Source organism: Lactuca sativa, chromosome 6 (assembly GCF_002870075.4).
Source record: "Lactuca sativa cultivar Salinas chromosome 6, Lsat_Salinas_v11, whole genome shotgun sequence".
NCBI classification, from domain to species: domain Eukaryota; kingdom Viridiplantae; phylum Streptophyta; class Magnoliopsida; order Asterales; family Asteraceae; genus Lactuca; species Lactuca sativa.
In genome coordinates this window covers 131,833,580-131,853,879 of record NC_056628.2, presented here as the reverse complement: position 1 = coordinate 131,853,879, position 20,300 = coordinate 131,833,580, and the positions used below count along the sequence as shown (strand labels likewise).

At 30.7% G+C, this 20,300-nt stretch overlaps 1 protein-coding gene across 1 annotated transcript; it reads left to right on the top strand.

Annotated features, from left to right (window-relative positions):
- The first annotated feature begins 340 nt into the window (after positions 1–340).
- On the top strand, positions 341–6,421 carry LOC111887507 (protein ENHANCED DISEASE RESISTANCE 2). The gene is made up of 23 exons (XM_023883674.2): positions 341–508; positions 637–1,005; positions 1,105–1,179; positions 1,307–1,360; positions 1,442–1,507; positions 1,592–1,695; positions 1,799–1,866; positions 1,953–2,066; positions 2,159–2,199; positions 2,282–2,382; positions 2,514–2,609; positions 2,697–2,761; positions 2,882–2,953; positions 3,399–3,554; positions 3,636–3,847; positions 4,209–4,224; positions 4,341–4,495; positions 4,559–4,660; positions 4,738–4,782; positions 4,857–4,997; positions 5,492–5,587; positions 5,667–5,768; positions 5,841–6,421. Exons 2-23 carry the CDS (start codon positions 862–864, stop codon positions 5,952–5,954), a joined length of 2,139 nt encoding a protein of 712 aa, XP_023739442.1. The 5' UTR covers positions 341–508; positions 637–861; the 3' UTR covers positions 5,955–6,421.
- The last annotated feature ends 13,879 nt before the right edge of the window (positions 6,422–20,300 follow it).

Below are 20,300 nucleotides of genomic sequence, written 5' to 3'. Positions count from 1 at the left end.
AATACACATATAAAAATATAAATCCTAAACATTCATAATAGTTTTGTTTAGATCTATGAGATTCAAGTTTAAATTTTTTTTAAAAAAGCTCATCATCAGATATAAACTCATAAAACTAAAGATTGAGATTGAATCTATTTTGAGCATAAATTGAAAATCCAAATAACAACAATGAAACCACACATTAAATATCCAAAGTACTATGGTTGACATTATTAATAATGGTTGGAAGTTGGAATTTGGTGAATGAACAAAAATGACAAAACTATAAAATTTTGTTGTTAAAAATAAAAAGAAAATTGAAAAAGACTTGACGTTTCCAGTTGGCCTACTTTCTCCCACCCCAATTCCACCCCAAATCTTTCAAATTTTAGTAATAAAAAAATCCAATTTAGTCAGAATTCTCCTGCCGTTGATGATCCCACTGTCTTTCTGACTCTCTCTCCACAATACAACCGGCACAATACTACTTGCAGTTGCCGGCCAACACCCTCAATCCCCAAAGATCGTATGTTCATCTTCTTTCTTGATTTCTCAAACATAATTGTATAACACACTTTGTTGTTGTTGTTGTTGTTGTTGTTGTGTCACCGACTGTAACGAGTGTAGAATCTCGGTTTAATTTCAATTTCACAGGTTGGTTTCTCGAATTGTAGTCTCATGCTCAAGTTCTTCAGGCGAATCGGTGAAGTCTAGATTCGCCAGATCGCACTCGCGGATTGAATTTCTTCAAGTTAATTGTGGGGTTTAGGTTTGTGGGTTTTGATTGATTTTCAATTTTGGGGGGGTTTTAGTTTTAGTTTTAGGGTAATGAGTTGTTGATTCTCCTCGATTACTTGAGGATCGGGTGAAGATATTGCGATGTCGAATCCGAAAGTAGTCTATGATGGGTGGATGGTGCGATATGGGAGGAGGAAAATTGGGAGATCTTTCATTCATATGAGATATTTCGTTCTTGAATCAAGGTTGCTTGCTTATTACAAGAGGAAGCCTCAGGACAATGTGGTAATTATCTTAACCTGTGATTGCTATTGACATTTGACATTTGACATTTGACATTTCTTCTAGTATATTAATTGACGCATTCTTTCTTTTCTCAATTAGGTTCCAATCAAAACTATGGTTATCGATGGCAACTGTAGAGTGGAGGATCGAGGCTTAAGAACACAACATGGCCATGTGAGCATCTTTCAGTTTCTAATCAATTTTTTGTTACTTTCTCTTAATCATATAATCTGGATTCTGAAAGTATATGATCTATCAACCCTTAACACAATGTTGATGTTGCTTCACTTATTTGAAACAGATGGTATATGTTCTGTTAATCTACAGTAAGAAGGACAAACACAATCGAATTACGGTATATTATCTTTTTCTTTTTCTTTTTTGTCAAATGATGTTCAAAAAGCACTTAAGAAAGTACAAATTGTTCTTGTTTTAGATGGCAGCTTTCAACATCCAGGAAGCACTTATTTGGAAAGAAAAAATCGAGTCTGTTATTGATCAGGTATCTATATATCTTTCTTCCATTTTCTTTTTGTAGATATTTGTAAGTTTTTGTGAAAGCTAATGATTTGTTAATCTTTTACAGCATCAGGAGTCACTGGTTGCTAATGGAAATAAATATCATTCTTTTGAATATAAATCTGGAATGGATAGTGGAAGAAATGCTTCCTCATCAGATCAAGAAAGCCAGTATATCCCTTTTGTTTTTCAGATAAACAATATTTCAAAAAAATAATTGAAAAAATAGATACTATTACTAATCCTATCTTTATAAACATTTCTTGATTTGTAGATATAGTGCAGCTGAAGATGAAGAAGATTCACGCCCAAGTTTGATGCGAAGAACAACAATTGGAAATGGTAATTCTTCTTTTTCCCTTTTTCTCTTTTCTCTTAATTATCTTTTTTCCTTTTTTCCAATTTCATTAATCAATTTATTATAACAGGTCCTCCTGAATCAATATTGGATTGGACTCAAGAAACTTCAACATTATCAAGCCAGAATAATCACAATCAGGCATTCTCTAGAAAACACTGGCGTCTCCTTCAATGCCAAAATGGTATCTTTTAATTTTTAATCTTCTAATTCAATTGGATTAATGATTATTACTTATTTATAATTTATAATTCTATCATGTAAAATTCCACGCAGGACTTCGTATCTTTGAAGAGCTACTTGAAGTTGATTTCCTTGTATGACCTGAACTATTTTCTTATATTTTACATAATCATTAACATAAATATTTATTTAAATGTTTTTTATTTGGAAATGAAGCCAAAAAGCTGTAGTAGAGCTATGAAGGCTGTAGGTGTTGTAGAAGCCAGTTGTGAAGAAATATTTGAGCTTGTAATGAGCATGGATGGGACCCGCTCTGAGTAAATATTTTATATTCATATTTCTAAATACTTTTTTCTCTTTTCTTATAATCAAATTGCTAAAATTCATATGCAATACAATTTTATTTCTCTTAGACATTTCATCGAACACCTTGTGGGCATATCTACAGGTGGGATTGTAGTTTCCAAGATGGAAGCTTGGTTGAAGAGGTGGATGGACATACAGCAATTCTATATCACAGACTTCAGCTTGATTGGTTTCCAACGTAATAAATCAAATTATATTCTTTAATTATTTTGTTTCTTCTATATTTTATTAATATGTAAAATTGTAAACCTCAAAATGTTTTTAGATTTGTGTGGCCACGTGACCTTTGTTATGTTCGATATTGGCGCCGAAATGATGATGGAAGTTATGGTGAGTTTATGCATTTTAAATTTTTTATATTATACTCTTTTAGTTTTAACATTTTCATTTATTATATTACATTTTTGAGGTTTATAATATTATTATTATTATTTTTTTGTTGTTTTGCAGTTGTACTATTTTGCTCAAGGGAGCATGAGAACTGTGGGCCCCAACCAGGATATGTACGTGCCCATATTGAGAGTAAGTAATAATAAGTTACTTTAGATTGGACAAACTTTCTAGGGCTATTTTCTATAATGAGGAGGGCATTTATGTCTTTTCTTGGACAAAATAAACTTCAACTTTTGTCTTATTGACATTAAGGATAATGCAGTACAACCTGTTATGTTCTGTCCCATCCGAGGTTTTAAGTTTTTTTAGATTGGGCAAGCTTTTTATGGCTATTTTCTATCATGAGGAGGGCATTTACGTCTTTTTGCACATACGAGAGATTAAAAGCAAGTCTTCCGTCTTTTTCGGATGGGACAAAAAGTTTTCAGTTTTTGTCTTATTGATATTAAGGGAAATGCAGTACAACCTGTTTTGTCCTGTCCTGTATAACAAACAGGGCCTTAAGGTTTTTAGATCCATGTGATACTTACATTATTATTATTATTATTCTTTTAATTTTATAATATTGATTTAGGTGGTGGGTTTAATATTTCCCCTCTGAAGAGTCGAAATGGAAGGCCAAGATCACAAGTTCAACATCTTATGCAAATTGATCTAAAGGGATGGGGAGTTGGTTATGTTTCATCTTTTCAGCAACATTGTTTGCTACAAATGTTAAATAGTGTTGCTGGTGAGTTTTTATTTATTTATTTATACTCTTTGCATTTGTTAAAAATAAATTTTTTTATATGATTTGATATTTTGGTAATAGGATTGAGGGAATATTTTGCTCAATCTGATGAAAGAACTGCTCCAAGAATTCCTGTTATGGTTAATATGGCATCATGTTCTGCTCCTTCAAAAAAGTCAAACAAGATTCAGTTGACTTCTGTTCATAATCGAAGTCAATCTCTTGATAATGCTGCAAAAATGATGGATGAGTATTCAGACGAGGATGAAGATCTCCCAATCCCTGATGAAGAGGTAATTCTTTTTTTTTTTTCTTTTCTTATTAAGACATTGTACTTCCAATTTAGGATGAATTCGTAACAAAATTTTGAAATCTGGGCCAAAAGTGTAAATTTTGGACCAAGTTTGTAATAAAATTTAATATCTGGGCTAAAAGTGTAATTTTTTAAAGTGAGACGACCTGTTGAACGGGTGAAAGGGTCAAAATGAGTAGAATTGCCGGGTTTTGAGACTTAATTGAATAAAAAAAACATATAAGGACTAAATCGATTATAAGGCCAAAATATAAGGACTTTGAAAAATTCTAACAGTGAGAATTGTTTTTGTTTATATATATTATATTATATTTTCTGATTTTGTTTTTCAATGTTTTCAGGAGACGAAACGGACTGGTGGGTTGTTTTTGTCTGTGTTTAAATAAATAGGACGAAAATACAATTTTTTTGTCTGTCTGTCTGTGCAAAAGACGTAAATGCCCTTGTACTGATGATGTAATTTACCATTATAGCCTTTGAAGAAGAACCCGTTGTTCAAATCGACTTTTCTTGCTTTTCGGGTAATCTTCGAAGAGATGATAACGAAAATGGGCGTGACTGCTGGAGAATATCAGATGGAAGCAACTTTAGAGTCCGTAGCAAACGTTTTTGCTATGATAAATCCAAGGTTTTTTTTAATCATTTAAATATTTTATTTTCCAAAATAATAAAATAATATTTGTAATTGAAGATGCCCGGAGGCAAACCGCTTATGGATCTTGTGGCTGTTGATTGGTTTAAAGACACGAAACGAATGGATCATGTTGCTAGAAGGCCTGGTTGTGCTGCACAAGTATGTTTAATCTTAATCTTTTATCTTTAATCTTTATATATTATAGACTACAATTTTGTAATTGTTTATTTATTTAGATTGCGTCTCAAAAAGGACATTTCTCCATGGTGTTCAATTTACAAGTAAGTGGTTTTGAAATGTGGATATTTTAAATCTCGGAAAAATAATGGGATTATTTTTATTTTAACTTTTGAAGGTGCCTGGTTCAACAAACTATAGTATGGTTTTTTATTTTGTGAGCAAGGAATTAACAATGGGATCTTTGTTGCAACGGTTTGTTGATGGTGATGATGAGTTTCGTAATAGTAGGATGAAACTCATTCCATCGGTTCCCAAGGTATTTATTAGTATTATTTTATCCATAATCCTCTTCTTCCTTAATACTGCATTTGACATGCATCGGACTGGGACTCTGAGACTGATATCAACGAGACAAAATTTACAATCTTTTGTCCCACCTAAAAAAATTGGAGAACATGGACGTGCTCTCGATCTCTCATCTGTGCAAAAAGACGTAAATGCCCTCATCATCCTAATCATCGGAAATAGCCATAGAATAATTATCTAGTCCCGTGTAACAAACATAGCCTTCGGCTATGTTTGTTACACCGGTCAAAACAAGCTTTCTAGGGCTAGTTTCAACGATGAGGATGAGAAGGGTATTTACGTCTTTTTGCACAGAGGAGAGATTGAGAGCGTGTCCATGTTCTCCACTTTTTTTGGGTGGGATAAAAGATTGTAATTTTTGTCTCGATGACATTAGTCTGAGTGTCAGTCCAATGCATGCCAAACGCAGTAGAACTTGTAGTTATACATAAATGAAAATGCCAGGGGTCGTGGATAGTGCGGCAGAGTGTTGGAAGCACCCCGTGTCTTTTAGGAAAAGCGGTTGACTGCAACTACATCCGTGGGGCCAATTACTTAGAAGTAAGTAATCTCCACTCTCTATCTCAATAATGAAATAAAGGGTGTGTTTGGTTGATGGGTTATGATGTTGACTTTGCAGGTTGATGTTGACATTGGTTCCTCTACTGTGGCTAATGGGGTATTGGGTCTTGTAGTTGGTGTTATCACTAGCCTTGTTGTTGACATGGCTTTCCTTGTACAGGTATAACTTTTTCAACTCCTTTGTGGAAAAGACGTGAATACCCTCCTCATCCTGTTTCTTTTGTTTTTTCAGGCAAACACAACAGATGAGTTGCCAGAGCGGCTTATAGGTGCTGTTAGGGTTTCTCATCTAGAGCTATCTTCTGCTATTGTTCCAAAATTAGAACCGGATCCAAAACCTTCTTAAAATCAAAGTACAAAAATATGATAAAATCTAGCAACAATTTACAAAGGGAGACAAAATTACAAAAAAAAAAAAGGAAAAAAAAAAACTAGTTACTTTGAAGTTAAGAATGTCAAAAAGCTGGATTATGACGAAAATCGATTTTCAATACTTTGAAGAGAAACTTGTTTGTGGTGGGAATTTTCGAATATGATTCAAAAGGGGAAAAACATGGAACACCCCTGAAAATCTTTTTAGGTTTTGATGATACATTTTCTTCTTTATAAGAAAAAGAATAAGGGAACATGAAATTTGTATTAATTTATACGTACATAGTTGTGGAAGGGTTGGAAAATTAGTAGATAAAAATCTTTTGTTCATGTTTTGGGTATACTTTTTTGTTTTGTACTATTACATGATTACTTGATATTCAACATTTAATGTGAAGGAACATCGTGTATATAGAATGTCAAGTTGCGTTCTTATTTGTATATTCCACTATGCCAAATATACTTGGTATGCTTTTTGAGACAGGGTAGTGGGTAAATGTTTTTACCACTAGGTCAAGGCATTAATTAATTTAATGGAAAGTAAAATATGAATATTAAATTATTAATGAAATATGGAATCGAGTCAATTGACAAGTTAAGCATGTGGAGCATATCAGAATTATCACAAGACTGATAAGGAAACAAAGGAAGATAGTATGTTTTGCTACAATAAACTCACTAGTCACTGTTATAAGAATAAAGTAATAAGAAATTAAATATCTTCTTACCTTTTTTTTTCTCTGTATTTTCCTACTTATTTATTTATTTTTATCTATGTCAAGTGATAAAATTAGTAAAATTTTAGTGCACATATTAACAACAATGAAGGATAGGGACCAAGATTGTAATAATAGTTTGGATCGGGGACCAAAAGGGCAACAAATGAATCTTGTGAACAAAAAATATTACATTTTTCAAACCTCTAGGACCAAACATGTAATCTACCATTTTGTTTTTGGTTTGTTTTTTTCCTGCTTTAGTCGTCAACTCTAGAGGGGAGGTCTGACTTTCTACATTCATCACTTATTCACCTCCATCTTTTCTATTTAATCATGGCACTAAAAACATGCAAACAACTATATATATTTTTTATCTGAAATTAATTTACTTAATTTTTATATATCGTGTTTTAGATGCACATGGGTGTGGAAATTACCAACCGGTAGTGTTGAGGAAGTACGCATGTTTTCTTTATTTTCATAATTAAAGACTTTGCTATGTTTCTGTAATAAGATTAATCAATTATTCAATTCACATGGTGAAGATATATGTACAGCCGCAATCACGGAAAGTGAAATAAGAAGCTGGAATATGTATTCTAGACTATGACATTGTATGCATATATACATGTTAGGGACGATCTTTGCAACCAACAAAAAAGTTTGAAACAAATGTGTTGTATTTAGTAAATGTCAGGACCAAAGATGCAATTTAGTTATAACATTAAAAAATTACATTGTTGGTCCTTAAGGTTTGGTATCAATGTCCAACTACCTTGTTTGTACTAGACTTAATCCCTATTTCAAACTAAACTACCTTGTTTGTACTAGACTTAGAAGGGTAATATAGTTTATGTTGTGTTAACGTTTAGTCATTGCAGTTATATTTTGTCCACATATGACCATCTAACTTGTTTGGATTGTTCACATTATATCCTTATGACTGGTTAGTGTAGGTTTTAGCCGATCATAAGGATGTAATGTGAATAGTCCAAACAAGTTCAATGGTAATATATGGACAAAAAAACATAAGGGACCAAATGTGAATAAAACCTAAACTATGTTACCCTTATAAGTTATAATAGTTTATTCATATCACTAGAGAAATGGTTTGATCTTTTTAGGACCAATTTGGTTGTTTGATGAGCCTGAACGGTATCAGGTGGTTGGTCAGATAAAGGCTGACTAAGCCAATGATGCTTAGATCGAACTAGGATGAACAACCAGTTCGATCCCGTTTAGATTAATAATGAGATCCGATAAGTGGACCAACAGAACGTGACTGATGCTTATTAAGTATACATATAAGCTATTGTGTACATACACGTCTTGTATGGATCAACCACATTACTCTTAGATATTATAAAACCATATTATATAAAATATTCGTATCTTTTTAATAAAAACAACAATGTACTTATATTTTTTTTTAACTATAAGAACATCTTAGTTAATCGACAATTGAATACAGGTTGTCAAAATAAAACTAACCGTTAACGCTCCAACACGCAGACATTTTACTAGTGTGTGTGTGTGTGTATATATAATAATAATAATAATAACAACAACAACAACAACAACAACAACAACAAACAAGAAGAAGAAGAAGAAGAAGAAGAAGAATGTGAGAGGCTCTTCCTCAATGAGGTTGAAAAACATATGTTAAATTAACAATTAGTAACAAATATAAAAAAGCATGTTCCCATTAGTACAAAAAAAAACATTAACTGATGCGGTTAAAATGATTAATTGATGCGGGTATTGAACCGCACCAACAGATACCGCATCAAAAAACATCCGTATTTAATAATGCGGTTATATAGCCGCACCAAAAAATGACGAAAACCTCATAAAAAATACCCATATTTAATGATGAAAACCGCACCAAAAAATAATAACCTCACTAATTAATAAACACACCAATTCATGAAGTCACAATTCCAGTAATTTCTTCCTTCTTTTTGATAGTACAATTGTTAGACATTATGGTATGGCCTCTATATTAGTATATTAGAGTATGGCCTCAATATTAGTTCATGATTGTAATGGGTTTTATATTTAAATGTTATATGCCCCAACCTATCTACTACCTTGTTGATCCTTAAAACACAACCTCCTCTTTTTTATATATCTTATTGGTTTGATGGTGGCGTAAGTATCATGTGGTTATGGTTGTCAAAAGTGGCACTTAGGGTGTAGTTTGTTCAAAGTTGGAACAAGTAAGAGGGTGGAGGTTCCGATGGTTAGAGGTTGTCTATGATGGAGGGTTTGAGTTTAGAAGGTGTGAGGCTGAAACAAATGGTGTGTGAGGCTGTGATGGGTGGCTTGAAGGTTAACCTTTTAAACTGATTTTGAGGTGGAGGTTGGTGGTTCGTGGAGGCTGCAATAGGTGCTATAGGTGGTTGGATATCTTCGGCTGTAACAGGTGGCGATGGAGGGTGATATGTAACGACTCAAAAATCACAACAAATTTATACTTTCAAAAACAACCAATAGTCATACAAAATCATTGTTGCCAAATTGTTTATCCATATCAGAATATCCCAAAACCATAAAACCATAAATAGAGGATGTGTACGGTCACACATTCGCCTTCCCGCAATCATCAGAAGTACTTGAAACAATAAACTAAAAACTGTAAGCCAAAGCGTAGTGAGTTCCCCCAAAGTACCAACACATACAACATATCAAACAACAACATGCATAACTGAGCCTTCAGCCTGACCTGACTGCCTCACAAATCCTACAACCTATCTGGACCGCTCCCGAGCCTTCAGAATGACTGGAATGCCTCGCTGGGCCTACAACTTTTTGGTAGTCACTAGCACACGACCTGAGGTTAACAACCGATCGTGTTGACATATTCTCATTTATGTGTCTATTCTAGTTAAGTTGACTACGCATGTGAGTTTTATGGGTTCTCATTTGATTGTATAAGGCAAAACGCTTTGATCAGTGAAAGTACATTGATCAGTGTGGGTGAGCTGCTCAATAACTTAGAAGCAATGGTAGGCCTTAAGCTGCCGGATAACAAGAAATTAAGAATAAGCAGGTTCAGTTCATATGAATTTGAATTTCTCATAAACCTTGTCTTGTGATAATGGTTCGAAATGACAAGTTCGCATGGATATAAACGTATACACCATAAAATCTAAGTGGTAAGAGGTTTCTCTCTAGTTTATGAAAATGATTGTGAGGAAATTCTTTCACTAGTAGATTTTAAAGGATTAAAGTTAGCAGTTGTGATAATTGTGTTCTCAAATTCGAATATGATTATGACATCCCTTTTCATAGTTCGAATTGTGAGAAATGACAATTAGTTTGAACATTTGAGACTTATTTCTATAAGCTCTGAAAAGGTTTAGACACGCACATAAGCTGTCTAATGAAAGGTGTATAGAGACTTATCGAAGCGCCACATATCATAAATTTGAACTTTGTTAAGAAAGTCGATAGGTATTGATTTCTAGAAGTTCAACTGATTTCTGAGTACATGTCAAAGCTAGTGGGAGCATAATTGTTATGCTTGTAAGAACATAATTGTTATTCTAGTGGGAGCATGATTATTATGTAAAGTGTTGCAAGTAAGCAATGCTATTTATAGGAAACAAAGTTCTAAATTTACAAAGTTGCAGAATTTGGAAATTGTTTCGCTATAGTAAGGCTTAAGGGAGAGGGCATTAATACTTCATTTCGAATCTAAACGCTTAGATTGAAATTTTAATGGAACATATTCATGAGAATATATGAATGTCATGTTGAAATGTTTTAACATAGGAAATTCTATATATGGAAATATTATAGCAAGAGACTGGTCTAGTATCATGTCTTTATTATGAAACGTATCTCATATGCTTCGAGTATAGGATCGATTGCATATGCTATAATATTCGCATGTTCTAATTTTCCAAATGCCTAGCGCATTAAGAGGGAAAAATGACCAAAACCAGATATGACTAAAGTTGTTAAACTGTCAAGGACAATCTGAGATTTACCGAACACTGGTTGCTTGTGGACAATTGGAAGTATATGAATGGATGGACCTTATTGATATAATTCTAAATAGATAGGATTCTATTTAGAATGGATAGTCATATGACAATTATGGAAATGTTTCATAATGGGAGTTGGATATTAAGAATCTATGTGTAAGTTAGAAACTTTTATACAAGAAGGATGTTCAAGGAATGTACCTTGAATGTGAGACTTCATTTCTGGGGAATTGTCTTGTAACAATCTCCAGTGGAACACTTTGTAATATCGTTGGTTAAGTCTCTGTGACTTTGAAGCCTTGACATTACAAAAGGATCGTTGCATGTAAGTTTAGACTCTAAAAGATTCTAGTAGTGGCAAAAATTTGGCATTCTTACACTTGTAATAAGGATTTTGAATTGTGAAATGAACATCATTAGAATTGTGTTCAATTGATATATTTCACAAAGGAAGGACCATAGATAAAAATAATGTGCATGCTTGGAGCATGGGATAACTATTGTTTTAATTCAAGTATAAAGTTGATTAGTCGAAACAGTAAACAATGAATAAGGTCTATATAATATGGTGATTAAATAATAAGTGTTTTATTTATATTCAAAAGATTGAGACCATATTGGATTAAATTATTCTTGTGTTTCACTTTGCATGTTTTACTTCCCGACTAACAAGAGTATTCAAAAAACATCCACAGTCGATCATACTTTGGAAGTAAGTAATGAGGTAAGACTGTCATGAATTCGACTGTAGATTGTCTAAGTGCTTAGACATAGCAAATGTTTGCTGTGGTGTTCGTGGGTATTCATGAAATAGGATTTTAGTAATGGATTAAACCCACGCTCATTTGAATCACTTCATGGATTTTATCACGAGTGATTGTGAGACGATAATATCTTATATTCTTGAAACAGAGACATATATTTGTTGTTTACGAGTCGATTGTACATTGATAATACGTAAACGCATCGGTAACTTGATGTTATAAAACGTATTGTTGTGTGTGATTTGATGAGTAAATAGTACAAGCATATGAGTCGAAGTTTATCCGTTCTTTTTACCCTAGATGGGATAAAATCGATATCTGTGGGCCCCTCGATGATTTAATGATGTCACCCTAAGCGCTTGGCCAAGCCTGGACTAAGTTGATGTGTTCAATTATAGTCTGAGTTAGTTGTCGTAAATCGAAAGTCGAGAAACAACACATAGACAGAGAGAATGATTATAATCTATGTCTCATGTCCATACGATATCTTGTAGAACGGAGGAATATTTGATCACTTATCTAAAGGACGCGTTGCTGATAAGATCAGAGTTCGACAGCAGCTTTTGAAAGCTATGAATGCTAATCAAATTCTAAAGTCATACTTGCAATAATAGTTATTAGACTTATCCAAGTGGGAGACTGTTGGATTAGGTGTCTAAGCCCATAACTATAATTGGTATGCGCTTGATTTGATTATGAACATGGTCCTTTTTGGTTGCCTTCACTCATGCAACTTGACATGATGACTAATGGAGAGAGAGAGTATGATTTATTATATGAATAATAAATTGATACTCATAATGATTTTATTAATATATTATAAGATTCATATATTATTTGAAAATCATATTATTAATTAGTGATTGATCAGAAATTAATTTAATATTAATTTTGGGATTAAAGGAACCGATTAATAATAGAGGGACTGGTTTTGCAAATCATTGATAGTTGCAAAACTGGGTTGATGGACTCCATAGAGTGGAGTGTACGAAATCCTATAGGGAGGCCCTATAGATTTCATCCAAGGGATCTAAAGAGGGGTCCATGGGCTGCTTAAGCCTTAAGCAAGGAATTAGGGTTTCCACCTGAAAACCCTAGCGGCCACAGCTATACATAGAACCCCTCCATAAGGAATTTCGGCCCTAAGCTTTATGAAATCCTAGAGTAGCCGATTTTCACCTCTCTCCTAAGTCATTATTTGCATTGAGTGTTTGTGATTCCATTAGAGGTGCAACACTTGGGGCACTAGGCTTTCAGAAGTCAAGATCAAGTAAGGATTGTTCTTGCTATTACAATATAACAAGTGAGGTAATCTTTTAACCCTAATATATATATATATATATATATATATATATATATATATATATATATATATATATATATATATATATATATATATATTTATGTGTGTGTGTGTGAATTTCAAATTGTATATGCTAGATCTAGGGTTATTGCTTTGGAGTTTCTATTTGCATGTTCAATAGAAAAAAACTTAGATCCAAAGCAATTAGTGTTGCATATGCACCATAGGAATGTTGTAATGCTCAAAACCCATCACACCTAGCGTACAAGCTCCTGCCCCAAAATTACCATAATGCCGTTTTAGGCCAATCTTGCAATCTTTTCAACTTCAAGGGGCCAAAATGCAATATTATTCAAATATAAGGTCACAATTAGAAGTACCTCATCTTGGGATGTTACATGATGGCAGGTAGTTTGTGGTGGTGAAGGTCTACGGTTTTGGCGGTGATGGTTGAGAGTGGTCTCGGTGGTGCATGTGGTTCGAGATGAAGATGATGTAGGGAAGGTTTACAAAAAAAATATCTAATACTCTACTAAAAAATAAAAGTGTGACGAAGTTATGGTTTTCATGGGTGTGTGCTTAGATTTATATTAAAACGGAGAGGGAAGATTTGGGAGAGATATTTATAAATTTGAAGGATCTAGCCAGGGGCAGAGCCAATATGGGTTGCCGAATGCTTTGCCCCCCGTAATCCTTTTCAAAGTTCTGTTATCATATATCTATATATCTATCTATATCTATCTATATCTACATCTATATATCTTATAAAGCTAGCATTTTTCCTTGAGCCTCATGAATTTGAAACTCCCAAGGCTATTCAACTTATATTTTACTCAAACCATATTCATTTGAAACCTCATATTTAAATGAATACCACTCAAAAGTCTCTTAATAATGATTAACTATTCAAAGGTTTTATAACTTATATAATATGTTTAATAAACAATTAATGGATAGTTTACTATAAAAAGACCAATCTTTTTGAATAGAAACACAAATACAAATCACATATAAAATTCACAAAGAAAACAAATTTAAAGGTTTTTGTGTTGGTTTGAGGGCTTTGGACCATTTTCGAGCCATGTTATTATGTTAAAGTTTTTAATTTGTAAGTTTATCATATACTAATCCTTTTATATATATATATATATATATATATATATATATATATATATATATATATATATATATATATATATATATATATATATATATATATATATATCTTGGTTTAAGTATTTTTTTAAATCCAATCATTGTATGTTGTGGTTGAAATTTAAATGTAAAATAGATTAGATTTATATTATCGATCATATGTTATGGAATTTGATATAAATAATATTTAATTAGATATTGTATATATGTTTGTATATTTGTGTTGCTTGAAAGAAATAATTAATTAAAAATCATGGATATGTCATATTATCCATATTATCCATGTAAGTCTCTTTCAAAATGCAAATTGTCTATCTTATCACTTTATATTTTAGTATATGTTTAACATTTTAATTATAATACTAAGTGCTTTTTAAAAGTTTTCTTTCACTTAATAATAATAATAATAATAATAATAATAATAATAATAATAATAATAATAATAATAATAATAATAATAATAATAATAATAATAATAATAATAATAATAATAATAAATGGTAAATTAGAAAAATCATGGATATTTTATATTATCCATGAAAGTCTCTTTTGAAATGTAAATTGTCAGTCTTATCACTTTATTATCTAGTATATGTTTCATATTTGAGTAATAATATTTAGTGTTTCTTAAAAGTCTTCTTTAAATTATTAATAATAATAAGTGGTTTAAATTAATGAACAATAATTTTAGGGAGAATTTCATATATGCCCATCTTTAACTTCAAAATATCATATTTACCCAGCTTAATTTCTCAATAACATATTTATCCTTCACAAACCTTCAAAATATCATATTTGCCTAAATCCTTTTTTATAATGTTTTTAATATTTTATAATCATTTTTTATACCTTAAAATTATTATAATAATTAAGAAATTTAACCATATTATCCAGACATCTATGATAATAGAATGTGAACTTCTAAATTGTTGGAATGTCGGTCTCTTGACACACAAAAAGATTCATCTTCAACCCTTTTATGGAATGTATATTTTGATTATTTAGTATTTCTTGTTGTTGATTATTATTATGTTGTAGATGGAGGATATTTTAGATATTACCGTTTATAATTTGATGTTTAAAAAATGCATATACGATAGTTTGATATTTAAGAAGGGCATATATGATATTTTGATGTTTAAAAATGACATAAATGATTTTTTAAAATTTTATGAAGGGTAAATATGATATTTATAAATTAAGTTGGGTAAATATGATATTTTGATGTTTAAAAATGGCATATATAAAATTCTCCCATAATTTTAAATGATAATAACATCGAAATAAAAATTATGTAACGTTAGCTACAAATAAATTGTTTTCTAAATGATCATCATTTTTGAAATTAAAAAATAATCGCATAAGTAAAAAATTTAAATTAATCAATCATAATATTTTTAATAAATAATACTAAATAGATAATTATATTTAATTGTCTTAATGAGGAATGTGGGTTGATGTCAATGAATAATATTATTCAAAATAGTTGAGATTTTATATATAAAATTTAGTGTAAAATATTATGTCAAAGTTAATGTCAATAACTAACCATTTTAAACATATACTTTTCAATATTTTAATAATCTATTTTCAACCTGCGTCGCACAACGCGCGAGAATTCGTCTAGTATATCTTATAAAGCTAGCATTTTCCTTGAACCTCATGCATTTGAAACTCTCATGCAATTTTCCTTTCACCACATTCATTTGAAACTCTCATGACTTTTCAATTTTTTTCTAATAATAATTATAATTGGTTAATAAGGTTAAATAAATATCAAAGCTAAAGTGTAATCATATATAAACTAAATTTCAATATTAAAGTATTATCTTTACTTCTACTTATAAAATTATGTTTTTTAACTTTTAACATATTATACTTAATTTATTAGTGTTAATATATTGTTGGATGTAAACCATTATCGTTTTAAAGATACAATTTTGGAACAATTTGTATAAAATACTTAAATTATTAATTTAAATATAACATTACAGGGTTAACTTAAATATGAATTTTAGTTTACCTTAAACAACCCAAAAAATATTTTGTAAATAATTAAAAGTGATAAATTGTAGTGTCTTTCTAATAATGATTATAAGTTGGTTAATAAGGTTAAATAAATATCAAACCTAAAGTGTAATCATAAATAAACTAAATTTCAATTTTAAAATAATATTTGTACTTCTACTTATAAAGTTATGTCTTTAACTTTTAACATATTATACTTAATTTATTAGATTTAAAATGTTGTTGTATGTAAACCATCATTAGTTTAAAGCTACAACTTTTGAACAGTTTGGACAAAAATACTTAAATTGTTAATTTAAGTATAACATTACAGTGTCAACTTAAATATAAATTTCATTTTCACTTAAAAAAACAAAGAATATTTTATAAATCGTTAAAAGTGATAAATTGTAGTGATAAATGCAAAAACTAAACTGTAATCTCAATTTAACTAAAATATTTCTTAAAGATATTTTTATAATCGTTAAAAGTTTTCAAATAAGTAACTTAAAATAACTTACAGTAACAATAGTTAAAAATAACTATCTATAAATGATTATATTGTTATATTTAAAATCAAAAAACAATGTTTGATGTTTTAAATAATTATAATGATAGAAATTAAAACATTAAGCAAATAAATTTTAAAAAATTAATTAACAATAATAACAACTACGAATAACATTAAACCATATATTATACTTAATTTTATTCACTTGTAATTCGCGAGTAGAAGTCACTCAAACTATTGAGATAATGAAATTATAATAAATGTATATATATATATATATATATATATATATATATATATATATATATATATATATATTATCATATAATTCCAAATAATCAATATATTATATCAATTTAGTATACGAATTAGGATATCAAATTTAACAACAACATTATTGTTATATTTTAACAAAAACATATATTTGTAAAGACTTTAACAATATAGGTGTTTTTCGCATAACGCATGGACATTCGCCTAGTATCTTATAAAGCTAGCATTTTTCCTTTCACCACATTCACTTGAAACTTCCATGCATTTTTCCTTTCACCACATTCATTTGAAACTCCCATAACTTTTCAATTTCTTTCCAATAATGGTTATAAGTTGGTTAATAAGATTAAATAAATATCAAACATAAAGTGTAATCATATACAAACTAAATTTCAATATGAAAAGAATATCTTTACTTCTATTTATAAAGTTATGTTTTTTAAATGTTAACTTATTATACTTAATTTATTAGTTTTATTATATTATGGGTGTAAACCATTATCATTTTAAAACTATAACTTTTGAACTATTTGTATAAAATACTTAAATTATAATTTAAATATAACATTACATGATCAACTTAAATATAAATTTTAGTTTAACTTAAATAGCCCAAATAATATTTTATAAATAGTTAAAAGTGATAAATTGTAGTGTCTTTCTAATAATGATTATAAGTTGGTTAATAAGGTTAAATAAATATCAAACCTAAAATATAGTCATAAATAAACTAAATTTCAATATTAAAATAACATATTTACTTCTACTTATAAAGTTATATCTTTAATTTTTAACAGATTATACTTAATTTATTAGATTAAGATGTTGTTGTATGTAAACTATTATCAATTTAAAGCTACAACTTTTGAACAGTTTGGACAAAATACTTAAATTGTTAACTTAAATATAACATTACAATGTCAACGTAAATATAAATTTCAGTTCCACTTAAAAAACCCAATGAATCTTTTGTGAATAGTTAAAAGTGATAAATTATAGTGCTAAATGTAAGAACTGAATTATAATCTCAATTTAACTAAAATATTTCCTAAAGATATTTGTATAATTGTTAAAAGTTTTCAAATAAGTAGCGCTTAAAACAACTTACAATAACAATAGTTAAATGTAACTGTATATAAATAATTATATTGTTACCTTTAAAATCAAAAAATAATTTTTGATGTTTTAAATAATTATAATGATAGAAATTAAAACGTTAAACAAATAAATTTTAGAAAATTAATTAACAATAACAACAACTATAAATAACATTAAACCATATATTATATTTAATTTTATTCATGAGTAACTTGCGGATAGAAGTCATTCAAACGGTTTAGATTATGCAGTTATAATAAATGTATATATTATCATCTAATTCAAAACAATCAATATATTATATCAATTTAGTATACAAATTATTATATCAAATTTAACAACAACGTTATTGTTATATTAAACAAAAAAACATATATTTATAAAGATTTCAACTATATAGGTGTTTCTGCGCAACGCGCGGACATTTGCCTAGAATAATTAATAAATCCATGAATAAGTTAAAGCCCACATCAGCTATCAATATTACTAGGCCCCTCCTAATTTTTTTTTCAAATTCTATTATTATATTAAAAAATAATAAGCCTTTGTCAATTATAACTAGGGATGAGCAAAAGGACCGAACCGGCCGGAACCGGCCCGAACCGGACCGGACCGGGGAACCGGCTTCGGCCAAAATCAAAAACCGAACCGGCCCGCCGGTTCTACCGGTTCCCGGTTCCTACCGGTTCTTGTCGTGTCTTCAAATGTTGGAACCGCTCCTTGAAAAATAGCATCATACGGTTCCGGTTTTTGCCGGTTCTACCGGTTCCGGTTAAATCGGTTCCGGTTCCTACCGGTTTCCGGTTCCAAAAATCCACAAAAATAACGTCCCGGTCCCGGCCCGACCGGTTCTATCGGGCTCCGGTTCCGGTGCCGGTTCCGGTTCCGGTACCGATTCCGGCCGGTTCCCCGGTCCATATGCTCATCCCTAATTATAACTAAAAATGAGACCCACAATCTTAATGGAAAAAATGTTGCATCGTACATATCCATTTAACTTAATCGCCTATTCCATATACCTATTTATTTTAATTCATGTTAATATTATTTTAATCGTAGATTAATAGGTACATGTTGTTCTTAAATTTCTATTTTATTTGACTATTAACTGGTATATAATTAGTAGCTTTTTATTATTCACATATAAAGTTATAGGTAATTTATCTTCTTTAAAATAAAGACGGTCTCAACGTAAAACGAGTAAAATACTACTTATAATCTTATAAAATTTATTCAGTTCTATTTTCTCTAAAATTGATCATAGTACGATATATATTTATGTTCTAATTAGTTTTTTTAATACTAGTAGAATAATGATGAGAATTGGTGTTTATAAACGGCTATTTTTTAAATTTTACAGACTCGATAATGTTATTCAGAAACAAAAAATATTTTAATATTTTGTTACGACGTAAACCCCCTTTATCTTATAATCATAGCTCCGCCCCTGGATCCAACAAAAAATGAAAATTTTGAACAAAAAGAAAATTTTGAATGAAATTTTGAAAAGGAAGATTAAATGGGGCGGTTCTACATGATTAAATGGGATATTTTCTATTGATTTAATGGTACGGTTTTAAAAACCGCACAAATAAATACGGTTTAATGCATTTTAGGGAAACCGCACCAACAAATGCCTAAAATGATGTGGTTCATTGATTTATTGTTGTGGAAGTGTTTTTAATGATGCAGTTTTAGGCTACCACAGCTCAAAAAAATCATCGCACCAAAAAATGGGTTCTGTAGATTTCCGATAGAATGTATTAGTTAGTTATTTTTTTAATTTTTAATTTTTTATTTTATTTTATTTTTTTAATTAAGAAAATGGAATCCGCCACAATATTAGTCCATACTACATATTGCCAATGGATTTTCGGTATTTTTGGGATTTAAAAAAAATTAAGTTGCGTTTAGTTGCGGAAAAACAATTTTCATTTTCCGTTTTTCATTTTCCCTTTTCAGTTTTCGTTTTTCGTTTTCGATTTTCATTGGAAAACTTAGAAAACGTGTTTAGTTAAAACTTATTCGTTTTTCATTTTCAATTTTAGAAAATTAGAAAACATGTTTAGATGTATATTTTTCTATCGGTTTTCATTTTTAGAAAACGGTAGCGGCGATAGGGTGGGCATGGGGATGGTGGCGATGGTGGGTGCAGCGGCGGGGGGCAGTGGCGGTGTCATTGATGGCGACGATGATGGTGGTGGTGGTGGCGGCGATGATTGGTATGACAGGCAGTGGTGGTGGCGGCGACAATTGTGGCAGTAATGGTGATGACGGCGGTGGTGTTGGTGATGGGATAGTGGTGCTGGTGCTGGTGATGGTAATGGTAGGCCGGTGATTATGGTAGTGGCGTTGGGTGTATGTGTGTGTGTTTGTTTGTGGGGGTGGGGGTGGGTGTGGGTGTGTTTGTGGGTGGGGGGGGGTGTTTGTGGGTGGGTGGGTGAGAGGGGGGGGGGGGTGTTTGTGTGTGTGTGTGTTTGTAGGGGTGGATGTGTGTG